The 19,738-nt window shown below is 36.5% G+C and overlaps 2 protein-coding genes across 3 annotated transcripts; both read right to left on the minus strand.

Annotated features, from left to right (window-relative positions):
* Positions 1–81: 81 nt before the first annotated feature.
* On the minus strand, positions 82–12,424 carry LOC101251457 (uncharacterized). Of its 2 annotated transcripts, XM_004252910.5 has the most exons (24): positions 12,048–12,424; positions 11,410–11,470; positions 11,178–11,305; positions 11,039–11,094; positions 10,041–10,116; positions 9,779–9,845; positions 8,901–8,967; positions 8,717–8,783; positions 7,614–7,697; positions 7,499–7,540; positions 5,904–6,059; positions 4,910–4,987; positions 4,263–4,331; positions 4,085–4,150; positions 3,867–3,995; positions 3,737–3,793; positions 3,252–3,341; positions 2,482–2,547; positions 1,774–1,842; positions 1,602–1,706; positions 1,334–1,459; positions 713–771; positions 572–608; positions 82–481 (listed from the first exon to the last, which is right to left on the minus strand). In XM_004252910.5, the coding sequence occupies exons 1-24, from the start codon at positions 12,219–12,221 to the stop codon at positions 335–337; spliced, it is 2,076 nt and encodes a 691-aa protein (XP_004252958.1). In that variant the 5' UTR covers positions 12,222–12,424; the 3' UTR covers positions 82–334. The 2 variants fall into 2 exon arrangements, with proteins under 2 accessions (XP_004252958.1, XP_025884482.1); XM_026028697.2 differs by lacking the exons at positions 82–481; positions 572–608 and having other exon boundaries at positions 717–823.
* Positions 12,425–13,034: 610 nt separating this feature from the next.
* ABCB17 (ABC transporter B family member 17) lies at positions 13,035–19,078 on the minus strand. The gene is made up of 12 exons (XM_004253109.5): positions 18,697–19,078; positions 18,012–18,066; positions 17,727–17,902; positions 17,433–17,654; positions 17,105–17,343; positions 16,372–16,897; positions 15,989–16,262; positions 14,975–15,849; positions 14,626–14,892; positions 14,270–14,533; positions 13,802–14,095; positions 13,035–13,677 (listed from the first exon to the last, which is right to left on the minus strand). Exons 1-12 carry the CDS (start codon positions 19,018–19,020, stop codon positions 13,324–13,326), a joined length of 3,870 nt encoding a protein of 1,289 aa, XP_004253157.4. The 5' UTR covers positions 19,021–19,078; the 3' UTR covers positions 13,035–13,323.
* Positions 19,079–19,738: the final 660 nt, after the last annotated feature.

The following is a 19,738-nucleotide window of genomic DNA, read 5'->3' on the forward strand; positions in this document are numbered from 1 at the left end:
AACAAATGCTAAATATCATATATAACATATAGAAAGGGACTAAACACACTCATTTGAAGACATGAAAATGTACACCCAAAATTGAAATTAAGGCGTAGTTGATTGATCGATATCAATAATCATCTGATATTCAAAACATACACAAAAAAAAAGGCGATAAAATAGTTGAAACAAAAAATGTGTTTACCATAAAGCTGCATTTCTAACAGCCTACATCTATCAGACAAAAATGAGGGAATACACCATACTACTTGCAAAAACAGTATCATACCACTAGTCGAATATACAGTAATGTGCATACAAGATGGGGGTTCAATATTTGTTCTTGAGTGGCTTACTGAAGACAATGTTTTTTGCTGGGATCCTGAGGTGGTGAGTTATTACAGCGCTTTATGAAGGAGTCGAGGGTATTCTGTTTTGAAGAGCTGCTGTGGGACTGATTAGTCGAAACATCCAATGATTTCTCCTGGCCATCAAGCATCTGTTATATACAGTTGTAGATTTATTAGCTTAGGGTGTCAGTTTTGTACCTCAAGTATTCAAGCACATAAAGAATTAAACAGAAGAAGACCTGTCCAAGGTTGTCAAGCTTGCTCTGAACGACACCCCTGCACAAGAGACGTAAACATAACCATTACACCGTAGTTTCTAATTTGGTATCCGTTCAGAGTTGAATAAATCGGAATTCTCTACTAGTAACAAGGGAACATACCAAATTATGTCATCAACAGTGTCATTCGCCAGCAGATAACACACATTGACAGAGGACACCTAGAAAGGAAGTTTGTTTAAGTTCTGACTCTGAAATTCTTGGTTAGCTCTTCTGATAAATGGACACACAGGGGCACCCATAAAATCAGTAGTTAAACAAAAGTATTGGAATCCAGACAGGTAATACCAAAACACCGCAAATGAATCAGTGTCTTACTTTTTATTTATAAAGACAAATGAATCAGTGTCTTGCTGTTTATGCTCATTTTATTTTTCTATTTTTGGGTGCATTAAGTGCTAAGGAACCATCACGAGGTAAGCATGTCAAAGATGAATTTAAGGACTCTGCAAACGAGCATTGTAATGGATGAAGCTGGAGTTGGACATCAATGAATCTCATGGCTAAGACTGCTTAATCACACACGCATTCTTAATATACAAAGCTCAAGTGGAAAGAGAGTCCTGGAGAGGGTGATTCTTTAAGTATAGTGTGGTCAATACTGGCCATCGAATATTTGAGCTTGCAGCAACAAAAAACAAGCCAAGCCAGGAATCCTAGCAGATTTGAAAATAATTCAAGCAGAGAAGTCATCCTGAAATAATTATACATTCTGTAGCTCACCTGGCCAATTCTGTGAGCTCGATCCTCGGCTTGAATAAGGTCACCTGGAGTCCATGATAATTCTGCAAATATCACTGTGCTTGCGGCTGTTAACGTTAACCCAACTCCCGCAGCTCTGATGGAAAGCTACAATTCAATAGTTATAACAATATTATTTTCCATCCTACATAATATCACTTTCCAACTGTATTTAAGGATCGATAAGGAAATCATTCCGACAGTAAAATTACACTGTTTTGACTAATTATAAACACATTAATGACATTACCACTGCAGCCTTAATTGTTTCTTTTTTCTGAAAATCTGTCACCAAATCTTGTCGTAATGCTGATGGAGTGCTGCCATCAATCCTAATACAACCAACCTTATTCTTCTGCAAAACAAGGGAATGTTCAAGTAGTCTATAATTCTCAAAATCTACTAAAATATGAAAAACTTACAAGTAAATACTCATGTATTGAATCAATCATTGATTGATGATGTGCAAATATCAGGAACTTGCAGTTTGCCTGCATGTTTGAAGAAACCATGTTACCACATTAAGAAGCATAAAAAGAGTATCAAAGTTCATATGAACAAGCAAGATGTGAGCATATTGGAGAAGATGTGCGACTGCTCTACACACAGCATAAATCGTTGTCAGAAAAAAGGCAGTAGCATTTTGCATGTCAGAGCACTCTTTGGTTAAATGATAGAACTGATATGAGGACCTTCCAAGCATTGCTTAACAGCTTGAACCTCGCACTTGACTCAAAAGTAGTTTATAGAATTTGTACATTTAGACAAGTCTTAGTTGACCTCTGTTGTCATTAGCCACCTAAAACTCAAGTTGAAACTTAGTTGCTTTGAACTCATCGAGTTACAACAATGCTCCCTATATCCTAATTTATCTATAGGTCATTAGGTTATGTATCTGGTACTGTAGTTTATTTCTTCTATCTAACTAAATGCAACATTTTCTGATGCTATCTTTCTCTATTGCTCTTCAACATGAGAACAATATATTCCCTTTCCTCGCAGATGATATTGTTTTCTAAACCAACATGATGAAAGATATAAATAAAGAACACTTCAATACAGAAGTTGGAGATGCTTTCACTTTGTATTCTGAATATCTAGGATGTAGAAGACACAAAAAATCATCTCACCTCAACCATGGTTCCTAGGTAATCCAAAACTGCTGGAATTTTGGCCTCAGCGGAGGCAGTGTAAATCTGCAGCCCAACAAGCAAAGTATAGGGGTTACAACTCTAGTAAAATATATCAATTCTAGCAATAAAGCAGCAAATCAAGCTTTAGAAAAAAAAAAGAAAATAATCCAAAAAGCTAAGTGCACATGTTCTAAGAAAAAAAAGAGAATCAAATACATAAGTAGTTAATTACAGGGAGTAAATCATACTTAATATACTTACAAGATACTAGAAGATTCTAAAGGAATATATTAATGATAGTAGGAATATGGGAGAAGCATTGGTATCTGCTGGCATTGAACACGAATTGTTCGAAAACAGATCTTTTAATGTTTGGGGGAAGAGAAGTCATAGCTTTTCCTTCAACCTGGTTTTCAACTTCCCAATTGAAATAAGTTATAGATAAGAAGAGATTCTATGATCTAGGGTCCTCCTTATTTGAATCTTCTACCTACAGGTAAGACATGCATGAGACTAGTCATGGAAATGTGATCCACTAGCCTCAAAAGAGGGAAAGCTTTTCAAACCGCCTGCACACAGGAGCACTATTCTAACAGCATTTTTTTGGAGAAAGGGATATTTTGTGAGTCAATTCTTAAGGATCAAGAGACAGAGAGAAGCATATTATGCAGAAAAACCAGACATACTATTTTCAAGAGTCCATGATATAGAGATCAACTCTCAAACTGATTTAAAAAAAAAATCAGGACAGAAGTTTGCAAATGTACCTTACTGATGAGGCTCTTCTCTGCAAACTTAAGAGAATTAGCCTCCTCCTCGGACTGAGCTGATTTGCCTTTCGCCTTAATGACCTCCAACTACAGGACACAACATTAGATTAAGTACATATCGTCCTCAGAAATCAAGGAAAATCAGGCATAATTATTGAAGACAGTTCAGTACAATCTTTGGACAGGGAGTATCAGACATCATTTACTTTACTAAATTCCAATCTTTAAATTCAAATTAAGAAAAGGAAGTTTCAGAAATGAGTAATAGAATATTAAGTGAACTGTGAAAAATACCACAGCAAGTGTTAAGGTATTCACAGTTGAAAAGTCAAAGAGGTTCCGGAAGAATTGAAGTCATTCAACGCATAAACTTAGACGATAAAAGAACGCAGAGGAAACAGCACTTCTGGTTAAAAGCCCATTCAAATTTTAGGGTGGGCAGGGTTATACAAAAGCGCAATCACAAAGGTAATCAGGAGTACCTCACGAAATAGAGCATTAACTTGTCTCATCTCCTTCTCCCCCAAGTTTAGGAAAACCTGCAATAAAGTGAGAGAGAATGAGATGAAGTCATGCAGCTAGAACCATCAAATGTAAGCCTAAAATTTATACCTGTTGCCTCCGCTTCTGAGGGAGTTCAGAAAGGACATCCTTTTTCAGTCGTCGAATCATCAGTGTTGCTTTGATTAAACTGTGCAGCTCTTCGTGATTACTTGCACCTTGATAAACTCCAAAGATGCCCTAGAATGTTCAGCTAACCTGTTAGAGCACTTCTTAATTATTGTAAGATCTCAGGAGGCGGCTTCTGATCCAGGAGAATTTTGACTTACACCCTTGCAATAGCGGTTGCCATATTCGTGCACGTTCTTATATACAGTAGGATGCAAGGCCTCGAGCTGTGAAAGCACAAAATTTTAGCTCACAAGAACTTCAATTTGAAACTCGACTGCCATTATAAACTGTATGCGGAGCCTAATACTTAATTGATCATAAAAGCTGAACATATACCTGTTTGAATAGTTCAATTGGCCTTGATAAAGCAGGAGTTCCACTGAGCAATATCACATACTGAGCTTTCTGCAGCAGTCAACGTGTAAGTTCATCAGGACCACTCGTAACTTATACATATGGTGAAAATGTATGCTGATCAACTTGGATGGGAATATCAAACCAATTTTGTTTTGCAAGTTCGTTATTCAAGATCCATTTGTCCATGGTCCAACTGATACTTTTTGTTTCTTTTCTTTTCTTGTTCATTTCGATGTGTTCTATACTGGAGATAGCTTTAGACAAAGTCACAAAGGAAGAGGTTGTGTGGAATTCTCTGCTGTAAATTGTATCTTGAAATATATATTGCATACAGTTCAGGGTGGTGCACCAGACTAATTGATGTGTGCCTCTTTTCACAAGTGATACATCCAATTACTTTCTATTTAGATGGATGAAGTTAACAGTAAGAAGTATCAAGAGATGCCTTACATGTACCGTACACAGGTCACTGTGGTGATATGGCCGTCTACATTTTTTCTTTTTTTCTGAAAAGTAATACTTCCATTGACTTACCGTTGGATAAGATCTCAATATGGACCAACTCCCACCCCTGAACACAGAGAAAATGCATGCAGACCATTTCTTTATAGAATAAAGGAAAAGACCTGTAATAAGGGAAGGGAAGCACTGGTTCTTTTTGCTTGGGCATTTTTCAAGTAGTGTGATTCATCTGCTATAACAACCTGAATAAACAAATCATCATAGATAACAATCATTAAATAGCATGAAAATACAACCGTGACATCCAACACAATGAACTTACCCTAAACAAAATAATCAAGAGCATAGATAAGTATCAATATCCAAACATCGAACTGAAGTAACAGTACGGGACCAGTAAGCCTCTTGTATTTACTATCTGTTAAGAAATGGGTCCAGGATCTAAATCAACTCCAAAACCTAGCTCATGAGGTGATAACTAGCCAAGACCATACAAGGTGACAACAATCCACTTCCACTATCAATGTGGGATAACACCCCCTGCATGACTCGAGCTGAACAATAACCCATTTCCTGCATCATGAGGGATGCTTGACACTATCATGATTTTCCAATTGTCTTTTGACAGCTCAAGACATTAGTTGTTAATATAAAAGTGTAAAAGCAGCACATGAAAGTGAACCAATCAAGTGTTGCCACTGAAGCAATAAAAGTGTATCCAAGCAAATAAGAATAGAAAAAAATTCCAGATAACAAAAAGGTTCTTTGATTTCCTGGATAGGGTTCTACAGCCCATCAAAGCCATCTATCATTTCCTCTAAGTAGTCCACCCAACATAACAAGGAAACACCTCAAACAAAATTCATCGAGCCTCAACTTAGTAAAATGAAATGGCAATTTATGTCCACCGCATTGCAATCGTTATATAACAAAAGGGTATCCAAACAAGTAAGAATGGAGCAAAATCCAGATAACTCAATGGTCCCTTTTTTTTCTGTCTTGTTATATCACTTACAAGAAATAGACAAACACATAGATCCATGCATCACGGTCTATCAAAAGATAAGTTACGAAGGGTTCAGGTTGTTCAGGTATAAGAAGATTGAATATAGCTGATGCCAAACCTTGTATATAATGTATATAATGTACTACAATTACCTTAAACGTTGATGCCATAAGTAAATCTTGAAGCTTAGGTACAGTGTCATATGATACTATGTTGAACACACCATCAAGGTGAATGGACTTCTTAGTGTTTGGAGGAACTATTTTGAATCCTCCCTTATTTGAACCGCTGCTTTTAGATAAAACTACCTATATAAAATAAAAGAAAAAAATTAATTATCAGGAGACTAGAAATGCAAAAAGCTTGTAATATTACAGTAAATGCACTTCTAGTGGCATCAACTCTTGCAGGTTCCATTGCATGGATAGGTAAAAATGTTAATCAACTCATACTAACCTAGTGACTGAATAGCAACAAAAAGCTTCTCATAAATCATAATCCACATCAAAGTAGGCTGGGTAAGAGAATGAGATTATGGTGATGAATTATGCGTGCAAAGTAGTCCATTAGAAACTATTGCACCACAAAAACATCAAAAAACTGCCCCTTAGAAATTAGTTTCTTTCCATATAAAACAATATGGTAGACAAAGAAGATAGGGTGCAATAAATGTTTCTTTTAGAGGGAAAAGTAGTATTTTCAATCCAATTTATTGAATGAACTTAAAAGACTAGAAGGCAGCATCTGCCTTAAAAGAGATTTGTCAATAGAAAAGATTGCTCATACCAAATGAAGAAAGCATCTATGCCAATCATCTACGCTAGTAGGGACCTGGTGTATGCACCAAAAAGAAACTAAAAACATGAGGTTGTTCCTCAAGTATAGAATGATATTCTCAACCCCATCAAATGTTCTCCTGTTCCTCTCTTTCAAAATCAGCCACATAAAGGCTAGAGGAGCAACATGTGGCTAGGCGAGAAGCATAAAACTCATTGCTAATATGCCGAGGCAACTGAGGTTTCTAATAGGAAATGCTTTTATACAATGTAGAAAATCTGAAGGGTAAAAAGAATGAAGAGAACAAATATTGTGTACTGTAAAACTTGATTTCATGAATTCAAGGAAATACTCATTTAATAACACGGAAACACAACAAATTAAGCCATATTAATCAGGTTGACCAACACTTTTTTAAGATTGGCACCTTATTGCTGTCCTTGACTTTCAGTTATCCTTAACATTTTGTGTTTTTTTGCTTCATTTTCTTGCTATTACAACTTCTCCATAATCTATCAACCAATTAATCATATCTGAAGAAAGTTTTGACATTTAAAACATAAGAACAAGATATTCTAATGATTCAACATCCTTAAGTATTCACCATGGTATGAATTATCACAAAACTGCAATATACTAAATATTTATACCACCAAATTAAACTAATTTATTATATACATCTTTTTTCCTTGTGCAACAACAAAAATGTGAAATTTTTACTTGAAATGAAATTGAGGATATCTGGGAACTCGAGTGAACTTTTTCATGAGAAAACAAGGATTTTGTAGAGCTAAATTTTGAAGTACACCTGACTTCCCAGACCGAATTGTAAAGACTAATGCAGGCAACATGATACTAAATGTATTTGTGAAAATCATTATATTTAGATCTCAAGATCATTGATAATTCTAAAACATCAAACAACTCACTCCATCTTCACAAAAAAAGTAAAAAAGGTATTGAACCATACAAGTATTTCTGATGACGGGATGTTCATCCACTGTTGAATCATCTGCATTAAAGCACCAAAGACGGTGAGAAAAAAGCAAAACTACTGATAATTTACAAATATTAACATGACTTACCGAAGCCCAGTGAAGCCGTAAGGCAGATGGAGCAAGAACAAGAACTGGCCATGATTCACGGACACATGAAACCACAGCGATAGCCTGCAATGTAAGCAGAAATTCAGCATGTACGGTATACAGAGATAGGGTAGCCAAATATGCATGTCAAAGAAAATTCTGATTACAGGAACTTGATTATAAAATATGTCAATACTTTTGGTCTATGTGTATTCAGTTATGGATTGAGGAATATAAGCACATGCTAGCTGAAAATCAAACTACCTATGTCACATATAGTTGTGATTTGAAAGAAACAAAAATAATCTTCTGCCAAGGCATACTTAGGTAGTATATAGTAACCGCATAGTTTCTTATTCTCCAATGTGTTTACTAATAGTTTTTTTTTTGACAAAGATAATGTTGAAAATGTGTATTACTATTTGTTGCTTTGTTTACTTCGAATCTTCCTAATTTTCTACCATATTTCTTTGAGCCGAGGGTCTATCCAAAACAACCTCCCCCCCTCCTCAAGAAAGGGTAAGGTCTGTGTACTTCCTACCACCCCAGTCCCTGCTCTTGGGATTATACTGGGTTTCTTTGTTGCTGCTGTTTAGCTGGTGTGAGTTAGATCTAGTCATTTGGATGCAGCAATGTCATCTCGAGGTATCTCTTATGGTTAGATAAAAGCAATGCAAGTGCTCATACAGACGTCAGGAAACGAATAACACCATTTCTCCACGGGATCAAATATCGACTAGTTATGCGAAATAATTTAAGCAACCAACCTGAAACCTTAAGGCAATGGGTGAAAGGCCCAAGACCTTTACAAACCCTTTGGAAGCCCTTACATAATTCAAACCCTTCAGTGCTTACGACCTCATTTTGGGGTTTACACATGAACTTCAATATGGCCTTTCAGGCTGACAACAAGCTATCAAGCTAGAACTAGGACATAAAGTAGGACATCATAGGAAAAAACAACTCCATATCAAATATAGTGAAAGGCTGCAACCTAAGTAAATAATTAATACAAACTTGATATTGTCATTATATGAAAACATCATGATGTAGCAGGTAATACTATAAACTAACATCCAATTTGACATAGTTTTAGCCACAACCTGAAGAGTCTTTCCAAGTCCCATCTCATCAGCCAACAGGATACGCCCTCCATGTTGTAATGCAAATCTAAATAGGAAAACGTTAGCCTTTCTTTCTAGTCAAAGAAAAATGTGCCCTTTCTCTTGGTCATATTGACTAATAGAGAGAAAAACTTGAAAACTTTAAAAGAGTTGTACAACATACTTAACCCCTTCCCGTTGAAAAGGCAACAGCTTTGTTTCAATACTATTTGGAATAAATTCATAATGATCTGGTAAAAAAAAAGAGGAATTGAATAAGCATACTAGACGAACTGTCCTTTTAAACAAAATGAACATTTTCGTGATATATAAAAGCAGGTGTTACATAGATGAGGATAAGATGTCCTTCTATAAAATTCTAGGAAACAAGAGCGTGATAAAAAAATATGCTAACATGACCCTTCCAATATGAACTGGATAAGATCTACTAAGGATGTTTATGAAGGTCTAACGATATTCCACTGGTTGCCTTCAGCATTTGATTACATATTAAGATTCTTTCACATGGAATCATGGTAAATCTGTGCCAAGTCAATTCTCACTCTCATAAGTCTAAATTGAAGCTAACTTGTGAACCCAGAAATCAATTTATACTTGCAGAAGTGAGTTGAGTCACAAATTGACCTAAATGGATTGGGTAAAGGATTGGGATTCCAAAGGTGCATAAAGATCTTGAGAAACCCAACCATTGCCTTAATGTTTTGATTGGATGCTCAACTTCTTTCACAATATATACCATCAGAAGGAATGTCTTATAGGTATTGAGAGCAATACATTTAGCAAACCAACATCAAATACATGGGCCTAAAATGACACAAGAACCAGCATACAAGAATTTGTTTAAAATGGTTGAACCAGTTGTTCAACCTGTGCAGCGTCTAATTCTTGAATTTACTCTCCCTATTCTGATCAGGAATCTCATTCCAAGCACTAGAAGAAAGATGGTGCAATTTCTGGTATTTCTTTGCTAACCTGTTAAATGATAAGCATCGCCATATAATCTTCATGGTAGTAATCAAGCAGAGTAGCAGTGAATTTTACCTCGAAGGTCAGGCATCACAGAAGCAGCAGCGATGGCACGTTGCACCAGAGGATCTAAATTCTCCAACTTGCAGGTAAAAGATGAACCAAAATTAGCTTGCTTGAATGAGGAGCAAAAAAGGATTTAACGTTTAAGTTCCAGCTTCTATGGGAAGAAAAATATGCACAAGGTCCACCGAAGCTAACTCCTAATAGTTTTATAGTCTCATCTGAAGTTGGGAAACTGTAATTCCGGGAGACCAAAAGGATTTAAAATCCTTACCTCTAGATTGGAGCCAGCAATTTCATGGAAAACTTTTTCTGCTTCAGACAACGATGACAAAGGAAACATCCACAACCTGCAACATTTAAGAGGTCGTCACTGCATTTAAATTTCGAAATTATCCCTGAATAACATAATTTAAGATTCTTGGCCAACCCACATTCTAATATGGATAGCACCAGAACAACAACATCCCCAGTGTAATCTCACAAGTGGGGTATGAGGAGGGTAGAATGCACGCAAACCTTACCCCAACCTTTGTGGAGTGGAGAGGTTGTTTTCAATAGACCCTTGGGTCAAAAGAAGTGTAATCATAACAGGATAGAAAGGAAAATAACAACAAATAACAAGATTAGCAAAACAATCGAAGTAACAGTTAGTAGTAAAATTGAAGAAAAAGATAGCATGCAAATACAAGGTAAGACTACTGAATAAGAAAAAGATGAGAAAAGGAGGCTAGCTCCCTGCCTCTCCCTCAGGATTCAGGAAAGTACTAAAAGACACAACTAACTGCTACCCTTCTACCTAATCCTCGACCTACAAACTTAACAAATATTCATTGTGTTAAGAATGAAGCTATTCAAGAGATGGGAGAGTAGTACTTCCCAGAAAACAAATATTCTTTAGCCTTTCCTCCTTTTTTACGATTCTGATTGCAAATATACTTGGACATCAACAATAAGGCAGTTTCAGGTCACAAGAATAAAGAATAAAATGAAAAAGTATTTGTTATCAGTTTGTGTACTTGGGTAGAATCGCAGAAAACATTGCTTTTTGTTCCTTTTAGACTTTAAATTCCCATATCTCTTCTTTATCGGGGTTTATTGGAAATGAGGATTCATTTGCTGACACTAACTAGTTTGGTAGTGTTGTTGTCCTTAAGTTGGGGGGGGGGGGGGGGGGGTGTAGCAGCAGTTCTGTTGCCTGCCTACACCTATTTGTAAGGAAAATCAAGACTGAGGGTGGAGGAAGCATAACAAAGAAAAGGACAAGAATACCTCTCTTTTGCACTCCAACTAGCTTTTGGGATTTTACGGCAAGCTTCAACAAGTATCTGGTAGAAAATAAGGTCCACCTTGTTTCAAAAATCCAAAATGGAACTCTTCAACAAAATAATGCAAGTAGGCCAATAGCTACCTGGTCATATGAAAACTTTGCAGCAATATTTCCACTTGCATGAAGGAAAAATTTAGCATAGCGCTTTTCTGTTAGCTGTTTCAAGTGATTGTCATTATGAGGCCCAGAATTTCCAACAGAGCTTTTCCCTTTTTATTTGTCATGGGGTTTTGGAGGACAGGCATACAGGAGAGTCAGAAAGATTGAAAAATCAGATATAAGCACCTTAAGATGGAAAATGCAAGAAACTCACCAGAGCCCTTATCATATCCTGATGAAGGTCTTATTATAGATGCAGCAGATAACACATCTTCCTGCAACAGAACCCGAAAAGCTAATAATTTAGTTACTTATCAGAAAAAGCCTAATACTTTAGCTCAAGTTGCACCAACACATAAATACAGTTACATAATATGGATGCCAAAGTTGCTGAATTCTTCAAAGATACCACAAAAACACACTAAAACATGCAAATATCCGTAACGTAATGTGTCAAACAATCAACCCTTTCAATTTGAAACCTTAAGAACGTAGGTGGAATAATTCCAAAAACATACCCAATGTAATAATCCCACAAGTGGGATCTAATGAGGATATGCAGACCTTACCCCTCCAACAGAGATAAAAGAGGTTGCTTCCCATAAACTCACTGCTCAAGGAAAAGCATATCAACGCAAATGGAAAAACTAAATAACGAAATTGAAGAGAACACAGCAAAATACTCCAGAAAGAATCATAAACCATTCTAAACAAGAAAAAAAGAACAGTAACTATAACAAAATAGTGCAATAATCGAACTACGAAACACAATACACACTTCACACAAATCAAACAAAGTTGAAAAATCCCAAATGGGTATCACCGAAAACATGAGTAGAAATGAAAACTGACCCTTTTATATGAAACCCCAGAACCATTAACATCTCCTTGAAGGCGAGATGATTGCAAACAGGAACTCGTCGTAGCAGAAGAAGAAGATGCATTCCGCTCAGCAATTTGCCTTAGGGCATCTCTTTCAAGTTTATCCAATTCCTCTACACTCAATTCCCAATCATCAAAATCCATTTTTTCCTTCTTCTTCTTCTCCAAAACTCCAATTTTTTGAATTTCAAGAACTGCTGCCCGCGTTTTTTCCCCCCAAATTTTGGGGGTTTTGAGATAGATATTGAGTTTTTGACTACTACTCAAATAATATACATCTTTCTATAGGCAAAAAAAAACATCCTTAATAAAATAACAAGAGTCATCGTCCGGTTTATTTTTTTGTTAAGAAATTTATTGAACCAATAAAAAAAAATATTTTTTAATTTGATCATGTCTTAGATATAACGAGAAGATCAAAGTTACTACTAAGAATAAGGATATGAATAGGAAATAAATCTTTCATTTTCAAAATTTAAATTTTGTGTGTTTTTAGTTTATATTTTTTTTTCATCATCAAGTAAATTCACTTGCAACAATACGTAAGTTTCGAAATATATATATATATTAGAAAGATTATGTAAAAGAATTCATTTAAAAAAATATTACGTCCAACTATTTAAAGATTTTTCTTTCATAAAATATTCAGTACGTATGTACATTATATACAATGTGCAAAAACGATGAAAATTTAGTGAAATTACGTAGGTGTTTAGTTATGAAAAATAAAAAATAAATTACATTATTTAAAATTTTTGAAGCTGAAATTGTATCTAGTCATACTTTTTACAAAGAATATTTTGAATTTGAATATAGTTTGTATGAATATGATTTAAATCCGCAATTTGTAAAAGATAGAAAAATCACCCGACTTGACTAACTTAACCATGTGTATATATATTCATTCGATTTGATACTTTTCTTTTTCTGGTGGCGTGAGTTTCTTAAACTAGATAGAAGAATGAATCTTGCAACTTTTTGAATAATGCAACGATGTTTTTTTCCACCTATATAACACAAACATGTACTTTAGATTTAAGTCATACTTCAGGGAGCCAAAATCATCGGGAAAAGTTAAAGTCATCAATCTCTATATAACATGTACTACTTCATAGTTTGTCTCTATCTGACTTGTAGGTCACGAGTTCAAGCCGTAGAATCAGTCACTGCCGCCACATCGCATAACATTGGTTTGCAACCCTTTCTGGAACTTGTGTGAATGCGGGATGTTTTGTGCACCGAGCTGCTACTTCATAGTGCTAGAAGACTTTGATACTGGAGAAGCATAAATACCATCTTGTCTATTAACCAAAGTTTCATGATTTCCTTTCTCCACAATTACTCCATCTTTGATTACAACTATAACATTAGCTCCTTTAATTGTTGACAATCTATGAGCCACCACAACTGTTGTTCTGCCTGATCTAACTCTATCAAGTGCATCTTGAACTACTTTCTCAGACTCCGCGTCAAGCGCACTTGTAGCCTCATCTAGTAGTAGTATTTTTGGACATTTTACTATAGCTCTTGCAATTGCAACTCTTTGTTTCTGTCCACCAGATAGTTGTATGCCCCTTTCACCAACTACTGTTTCATAGCCCTGCACATTGTTACATGATGATTCTTTATCTGTCTGATATGTGCAAATTCTAGAAAATGTTGAGCTTAACTGAAGAAATGAAGATTTATATAGTCGATCTCACTTGTTTGAGACTGAGGCGTACCTGTTGTAAGCCACTGATGAAGTTGTGAGCATTTGCTAACTCAGCAGCAGCTAATATTTCTGCTTCTGTGGCATCAGTTTCTGTTCCATATGCTATATTGGCTCTGATTGTGTCATTGAACAATATAGGCTCCTGGCTTACTAGTCCCATTTGTTCTCTCAACCATTTCACATTCAGCTTTTGAATTTCTAGTCCATCTAATGTGATTAGGCCTGAATTCGGATCGTAAAATCTTTGCAACAGGGAAATAACTGTTGATTTTCCGCTCCCACTTTCTCCCACCAGAGCAACCGTCTAACATGAAAGATAACATTTTTTCATCACAATTGTTGTCAAATCGCGTAGACTAGCCAAGAAAGAGTGAGGTAGACTATATTCTAGGTCATTCGGAAGGGCTCCGTATAGTTTTGGGGTGTAACGTTGTGGTTGTTCCCTAAGTGGTTCTATGAATAATGCATTAGAATTTACCTCGCCAGAGCTAATGGCTAGGCATAGATCTTTTAGGACTTGAGCCTCAGGTCGACTTGGATAATTGAAACTGACATGTTGAAACTCAATGTTTCCCTTCACATTGTCCAATATCATTCCTGAGTTATTGTTCGAGTCTATCTTGGATTGTCGGTCAAGAAGTGCAAAGATTGAAGATGCACCAGTTTTGGCTTTCGAGGAGTCGGGAGCAAGGCTACCTGATTGAGAAATCGCGGTAGCTGTCAAGCTAAGACCATAAAAAACCTGAAATTCAGAAGTAGGAAAGTTAAATGACAGAGAAGGAACTTATAAAGAGAGACTTGAAAAGAGTTCTCTGTTTACCTCTCGAGACTTACCCGAAAAACCTCAGCAAATGTGACCTTACCGGACTCAATCAATCGAGCACCAGCATAAAAACTGGCAGCATAGACAGAGTACAAGCAGAACATCGAAAAACCAAAACCTGCACCACACGATAGCCCTTCTTTTATTCCAGCTCTAACTGGACCTTCGCATTTTCTTTTGTACAATTGCACCACCTTCTCTTCGGCTGAGAAAGAAGCCACTGTTCTGATACTTCCAACTGCTTCACTAGCAACTTGACTTGCATCCTCGTATAGTTTCTACAAGAAAATTTTGCTTGCATAAGCACTAATTGCTACTTTTACTTATAAAATTTTGTTAGAACAGAAGTTTGGAGCAAACCTTAACATCAGCGCCACCGCCATTAGTGTATTTCATGCGCAGATATCCATGTAGTCCAATTAACGGCACCATAGCTATCATTATGAGTGCCATTTGCCAGCTTGCTTCAAGTCCAATAACTAAACCAGCTATAGCTGTTGAAGTATTCTCAACAAGCAAAGCAAGTGACTCTCCAAGCATACCTCGGACAGATGCTGCATCTGTAGATAGTCGGGAGCCAATTGCACCAATCGAGTTCTCCTTTCTGTCGAACCAACTAATCTCCATGTAAACTAATTGCTCGAAGCACATTAGGCGAATTCTCTTGATTAACTTACATCCTGCTACAGCGAAAAAGAACGTCCTCAAGGGTTTTGCTAGTAAAGATGTGAATCCTAGACCAAGAAATAACAATGACCAAAATCTTGAATGCTTTCTGAGTTCAGGAGCTGGCTCATAGAAAGTCTTAATAACATGAGAAAGAAGTACCCCGTAAATAGGTAATATTAGAGCATTGACCACTGCAGCTATGCAACCAAGTAATAATTCTGGAAGCTCTGATCTGTTCATTAAGGCCAAACGATAAAACGTGTTGTCTTTATCCTTCCTCAATACAACTGTTGAATTAGGATCATGACATTCACCAACTGCTTTCTCTACTGCACTAACTGAAACGGATGACGGATGATGGCTGCTATTCTCAACTTCCGATGAGTGCCTACTTGATGATCGTGTCACGAAAATCTGGTGATTTGATTGGTTGTTAGGATTTATGATGATCTCTTCTCTATCCAATTCATTTGAATCTTCCTCTCCTGAATATTTGCTAAGTTCTTGCAACTGTATAAGCTGAACATATGCTCCTTCCTTATTTCTCATCAGTTCCAAGTGGGAACCTAAAAGTTTGGAAGGTATAAGAAATCAGCATTCTAAAATAAGACAAGATTCGCCAGTAAACAAACATACATGCATTTCTACTGTCTTCTTTATCATCTGCAACCCAATTTGCTGGAAAATATTGAATATTCAACACACCTTTTTCAATGATCTTCCCCTCCTGAAGTACAGCTATTGCATCTGCATTCTTTACTGTACTCAAGCGATGTGCGACGATTACTGTAGTTCGGTTGATCATGATACTATCCAATGTCTCTTGAACAATCCTCTCAGATTCTGCATCAAGAGCACTTGTAGCTTCATCTAGAAGTAGAATTTTGGGGTCCTTCAGTATAGCTCTTGCAATAGCAATTCTTTGCTTTTGGCCTCCGGATAACTGACTTCCGTGATCGCCAACTCTGGTGTCTAGTCCCTGAATTAGAAGGAATAATGGCCAAAAACATTTTTTATAAGCTATTGAGAAGAACTTTAGATAGCTATAACTTGATGGAAATTAAAACGAAAGAACACTAGAGCCTGACCTGAGGTAATTTATCAATGAATTTGGATGCATTGGCAAGTCGAACTGCATCTTTAATTTCTTCAAGTGTTGCATCATCCTTCCCGTAGGCAATATTATCCTTTATCGTTGAACCAAACAGCACAGGTTCTTGGCTAACAAGGCCAATTTTCCCCCTGATCCACCTAAGCTGAAATTCTTTGATATTTATACCATCAATCAGAACTTCACCAGCCTGTGGATCATAGAACCTCACTATAAGACTGATCACAGTCGATTTTCCACTTCCACTTCGTCCTACTAGAGCTGTCGTTGTTCCCTTAGGTATCGACACAGAAAAACCATTAAATATGAACTCTTGTGGTCTTGCTGGATAACAGAAATGAACATTTTTAAGTTCAATGTCACCACTAATGTCAACAAGTTTCCGTCCTTTCATATCATAAGGATCTATGACCGGCTTTCTGTTTATTATCTGAAACATTTTAAATGCTGCAGCTTTTCCAGCAGCAAACGCATGCAAGCATGGAGATGCCTGTCCTAAAGTACTGCAATTACAAGGAAAACAAAGAATAAAAGACCAATAATAAGCAGATATAATTTAGAAAAGTAAGGCTTAGTATACATATCAGTGTCATCAATACATGTTCGGTAACTTATTGGTTTGTATACCATATCTGTCAGTGTAGCCTCCAGTCTGTCTTATGAGCGAGAGAAACTAAACATACAACAAAGAAGATCCAAATAGAACTTACAAGGAGCCGGTCAGCGTAGACATCATGACATTCATCACATCTCCTCCAGTATACTTGTGGTCCAATATCATTTTTGCACCATACCATATTGCTAAAGCATAACTTGAATAGAAAACAAAAAAGAACACACCCATACTAAGCCCTGAAACCAAACCCTCTTGTACACCAGAATGGTAAGCTTTGTTCAGAGAATTGTGATATTCAGAAATAGCTCTTCTCTCCCCAGTATATGATGCAACCTGCATGATCATAACGCAGCTTAGTGAATGAGAACTTTTGAAATAGTTGAAATTGAAAAAGGAAGTGTCTTTTTTCCAATTCTTCATACAGTTCTAATTGAGCTTATTGTCTGTTCAACCACAGTTGCAGCTTCTGAATAAGCAGTCTGTGCACGCGATGCTAGTTTCACCAGAAGAATAGTCAAGACAGCAGAAGATAGGACAAGTGGAGGAATCGAAGATGACAAGACCAATGCTAGACGCCACCCCTTAATAAAAGCTATAACTAATCCTCCGAGGAATGTAGATAATATCTGGATAAATTTTCCAACCTGCAGTTTAATGTGAATGCAGGCTATATATCAAATGGTAATGATACACATGAGCCTGTATTGAAGAAATACCTTTTCGCCAATGGCATCTTGAATAGTAAGAGTATCACTAGACAGTCTTTCGATAATGACACCAGTGTTGGTCTCCTGATCGAAAAATCCAATATCTTGTCTTAAGATAGTTTTCAGGTATAAACATCTGATTCGAGCAGCCTGCCTTTCCCCCGTGACCGTCCAGCAAGTCACCTCTGAAAAGATGCTAATATGAGTATTGAGTTTTCTTGGTCTTAAAGAGAAACTACTTTAACAATGCCATGATAACAGAAGCAAGTATATCGTCATGGTAAGTATACGTACGGACAAATGTAGCAAGACCTGAACCCAGAGCCAGATAAATGAATTTAAGGCTTACCTGAAAAAACAGGACAGAGAAGCAAGCATTACAATGACATAACACTTTGTCAATTCATCAGAACTTCTTCAGCTTAAAACGCCCGTATCTATTCATGACAGATGGATTGATATGGACATTTTAAGATGGCAAGCTTCCGAAGAAGGGTGCATATAACACCTTACGCAAATCCAATATCAGAAGGGGAAAGGAAAGTGAAGAGCAATATATATAAGACCAGATACAAATGTTCATGGTATAAGCACTTTCAGGCTCAATGTGGCGTCACTTCCTTACCTGTCATGGACTCGAGATGTTACAAATATGATATCAAAGTTAGACTCCTATTATGGTGGGGGAAAACTAGGATACTATGTTCTTAAGGGGGTTTATGATGCCCAATGAGGACGGGTCGAGAAGAGGATTGGCAAGCTTCTGAAGAAAGGGAACAGAATAACACCTTAGGTAAATCACACATCGGAAATGAAATGAAAATTGAAGTGTTATATGAGACAGAGGACAAGTAAACGATGTGTCATATCCTAAGGGACAAAACGACCATACATTCCTAGAATTTGGACTATGACAGACGGTCGATAGATCATCAAGAAAACATAACCAGAATAGCATTCTATTGAAAATACATTGTACCTTAGAAACTTCACCAACAACTTTATCGTTATCCAGAGTCATTCCAAACGAATCAACTATCTCTCCAAACAGTACAGCCATCATAGAAAAACTAATTCCACTACCAACAGCTGTGATCGAACCAATAATCATCAATGCATGATCCATTGTATCAGCAAAAGATAACAACTTATAGTATGGAACTTCAGCAGCAGCAGCAGCAGCCACTTTCTGTTTCTCTGTCTTGTCCTGTCCTCGTGCACAACTCGAGCCATCTGAGGATTCTAAAACTTTATTTTTAATGTTATCGGTGCCTCGTTCAGTAGCATTCTCTTCTTCCATCATCCTACTTCAGCCTGATTCTCCAACTATTAGCTTATTACTAGCAATATGGTCAGAAAAGAACACAACTTTAGCAATGTGGTCAATAGCTAATAACAATAAAAATATCCATCTGATGGCAACATGTTGAGCATAATAACAAGAACATAAGGATTATTTTGACTATGTCAAATGAAAAAAATGCATACAATTGAAAAATGAATCAACTCCAACTACTTGCTGCTCTCGCAGTTGAAGACTGTTGCTCGGACTCTTCAAAAATGTTGACAGGTGTATGTCGGATCCTCCAAAAAATAACGCATTTTTTATTAAAACTCGTCTTTTGCACAATTATCCCATACAAAACACAACGTCTTTATTTTAAGGGAAAAAAAGTCTGATGTACCTCTCAAAGTTGGGATTTAGAGTTATACACCCTCGTTACGCTTACCATTACACAAATAGTCCAGATATCAATAAATTTTGTATAGTAAAAATATATTTGTCATTGTTCATCCAATAGATGACACTTCCTCTTTCAAACATATTAAAATAATTCATATGTTTTATACAAAAAAATTAAAATACTTCAATAATATCTCTTATTTAATTGTTTTTTTAGGATGAAAGTGAAATCCAAACAATGTTTCATTGAAGGTAAAAGAAGAAATGTTATTATCACATCAATGTGTTGATCACTATTCACTATCAACAATCATTACTATCAACTATTACTACGTAT

Source organism: Solanum lycopersicum, chromosome 12 (genome assembly GCF_036512215.1).
Source record: "Solanum lycopersicum chromosome 12, SLM_r2.1".
Lineage (NCBI taxonomy): Eukaryota > Viridiplantae > Streptophyta > Magnoliopsida > Solanales > Solanaceae > Solanum > Solanum lycopersicum.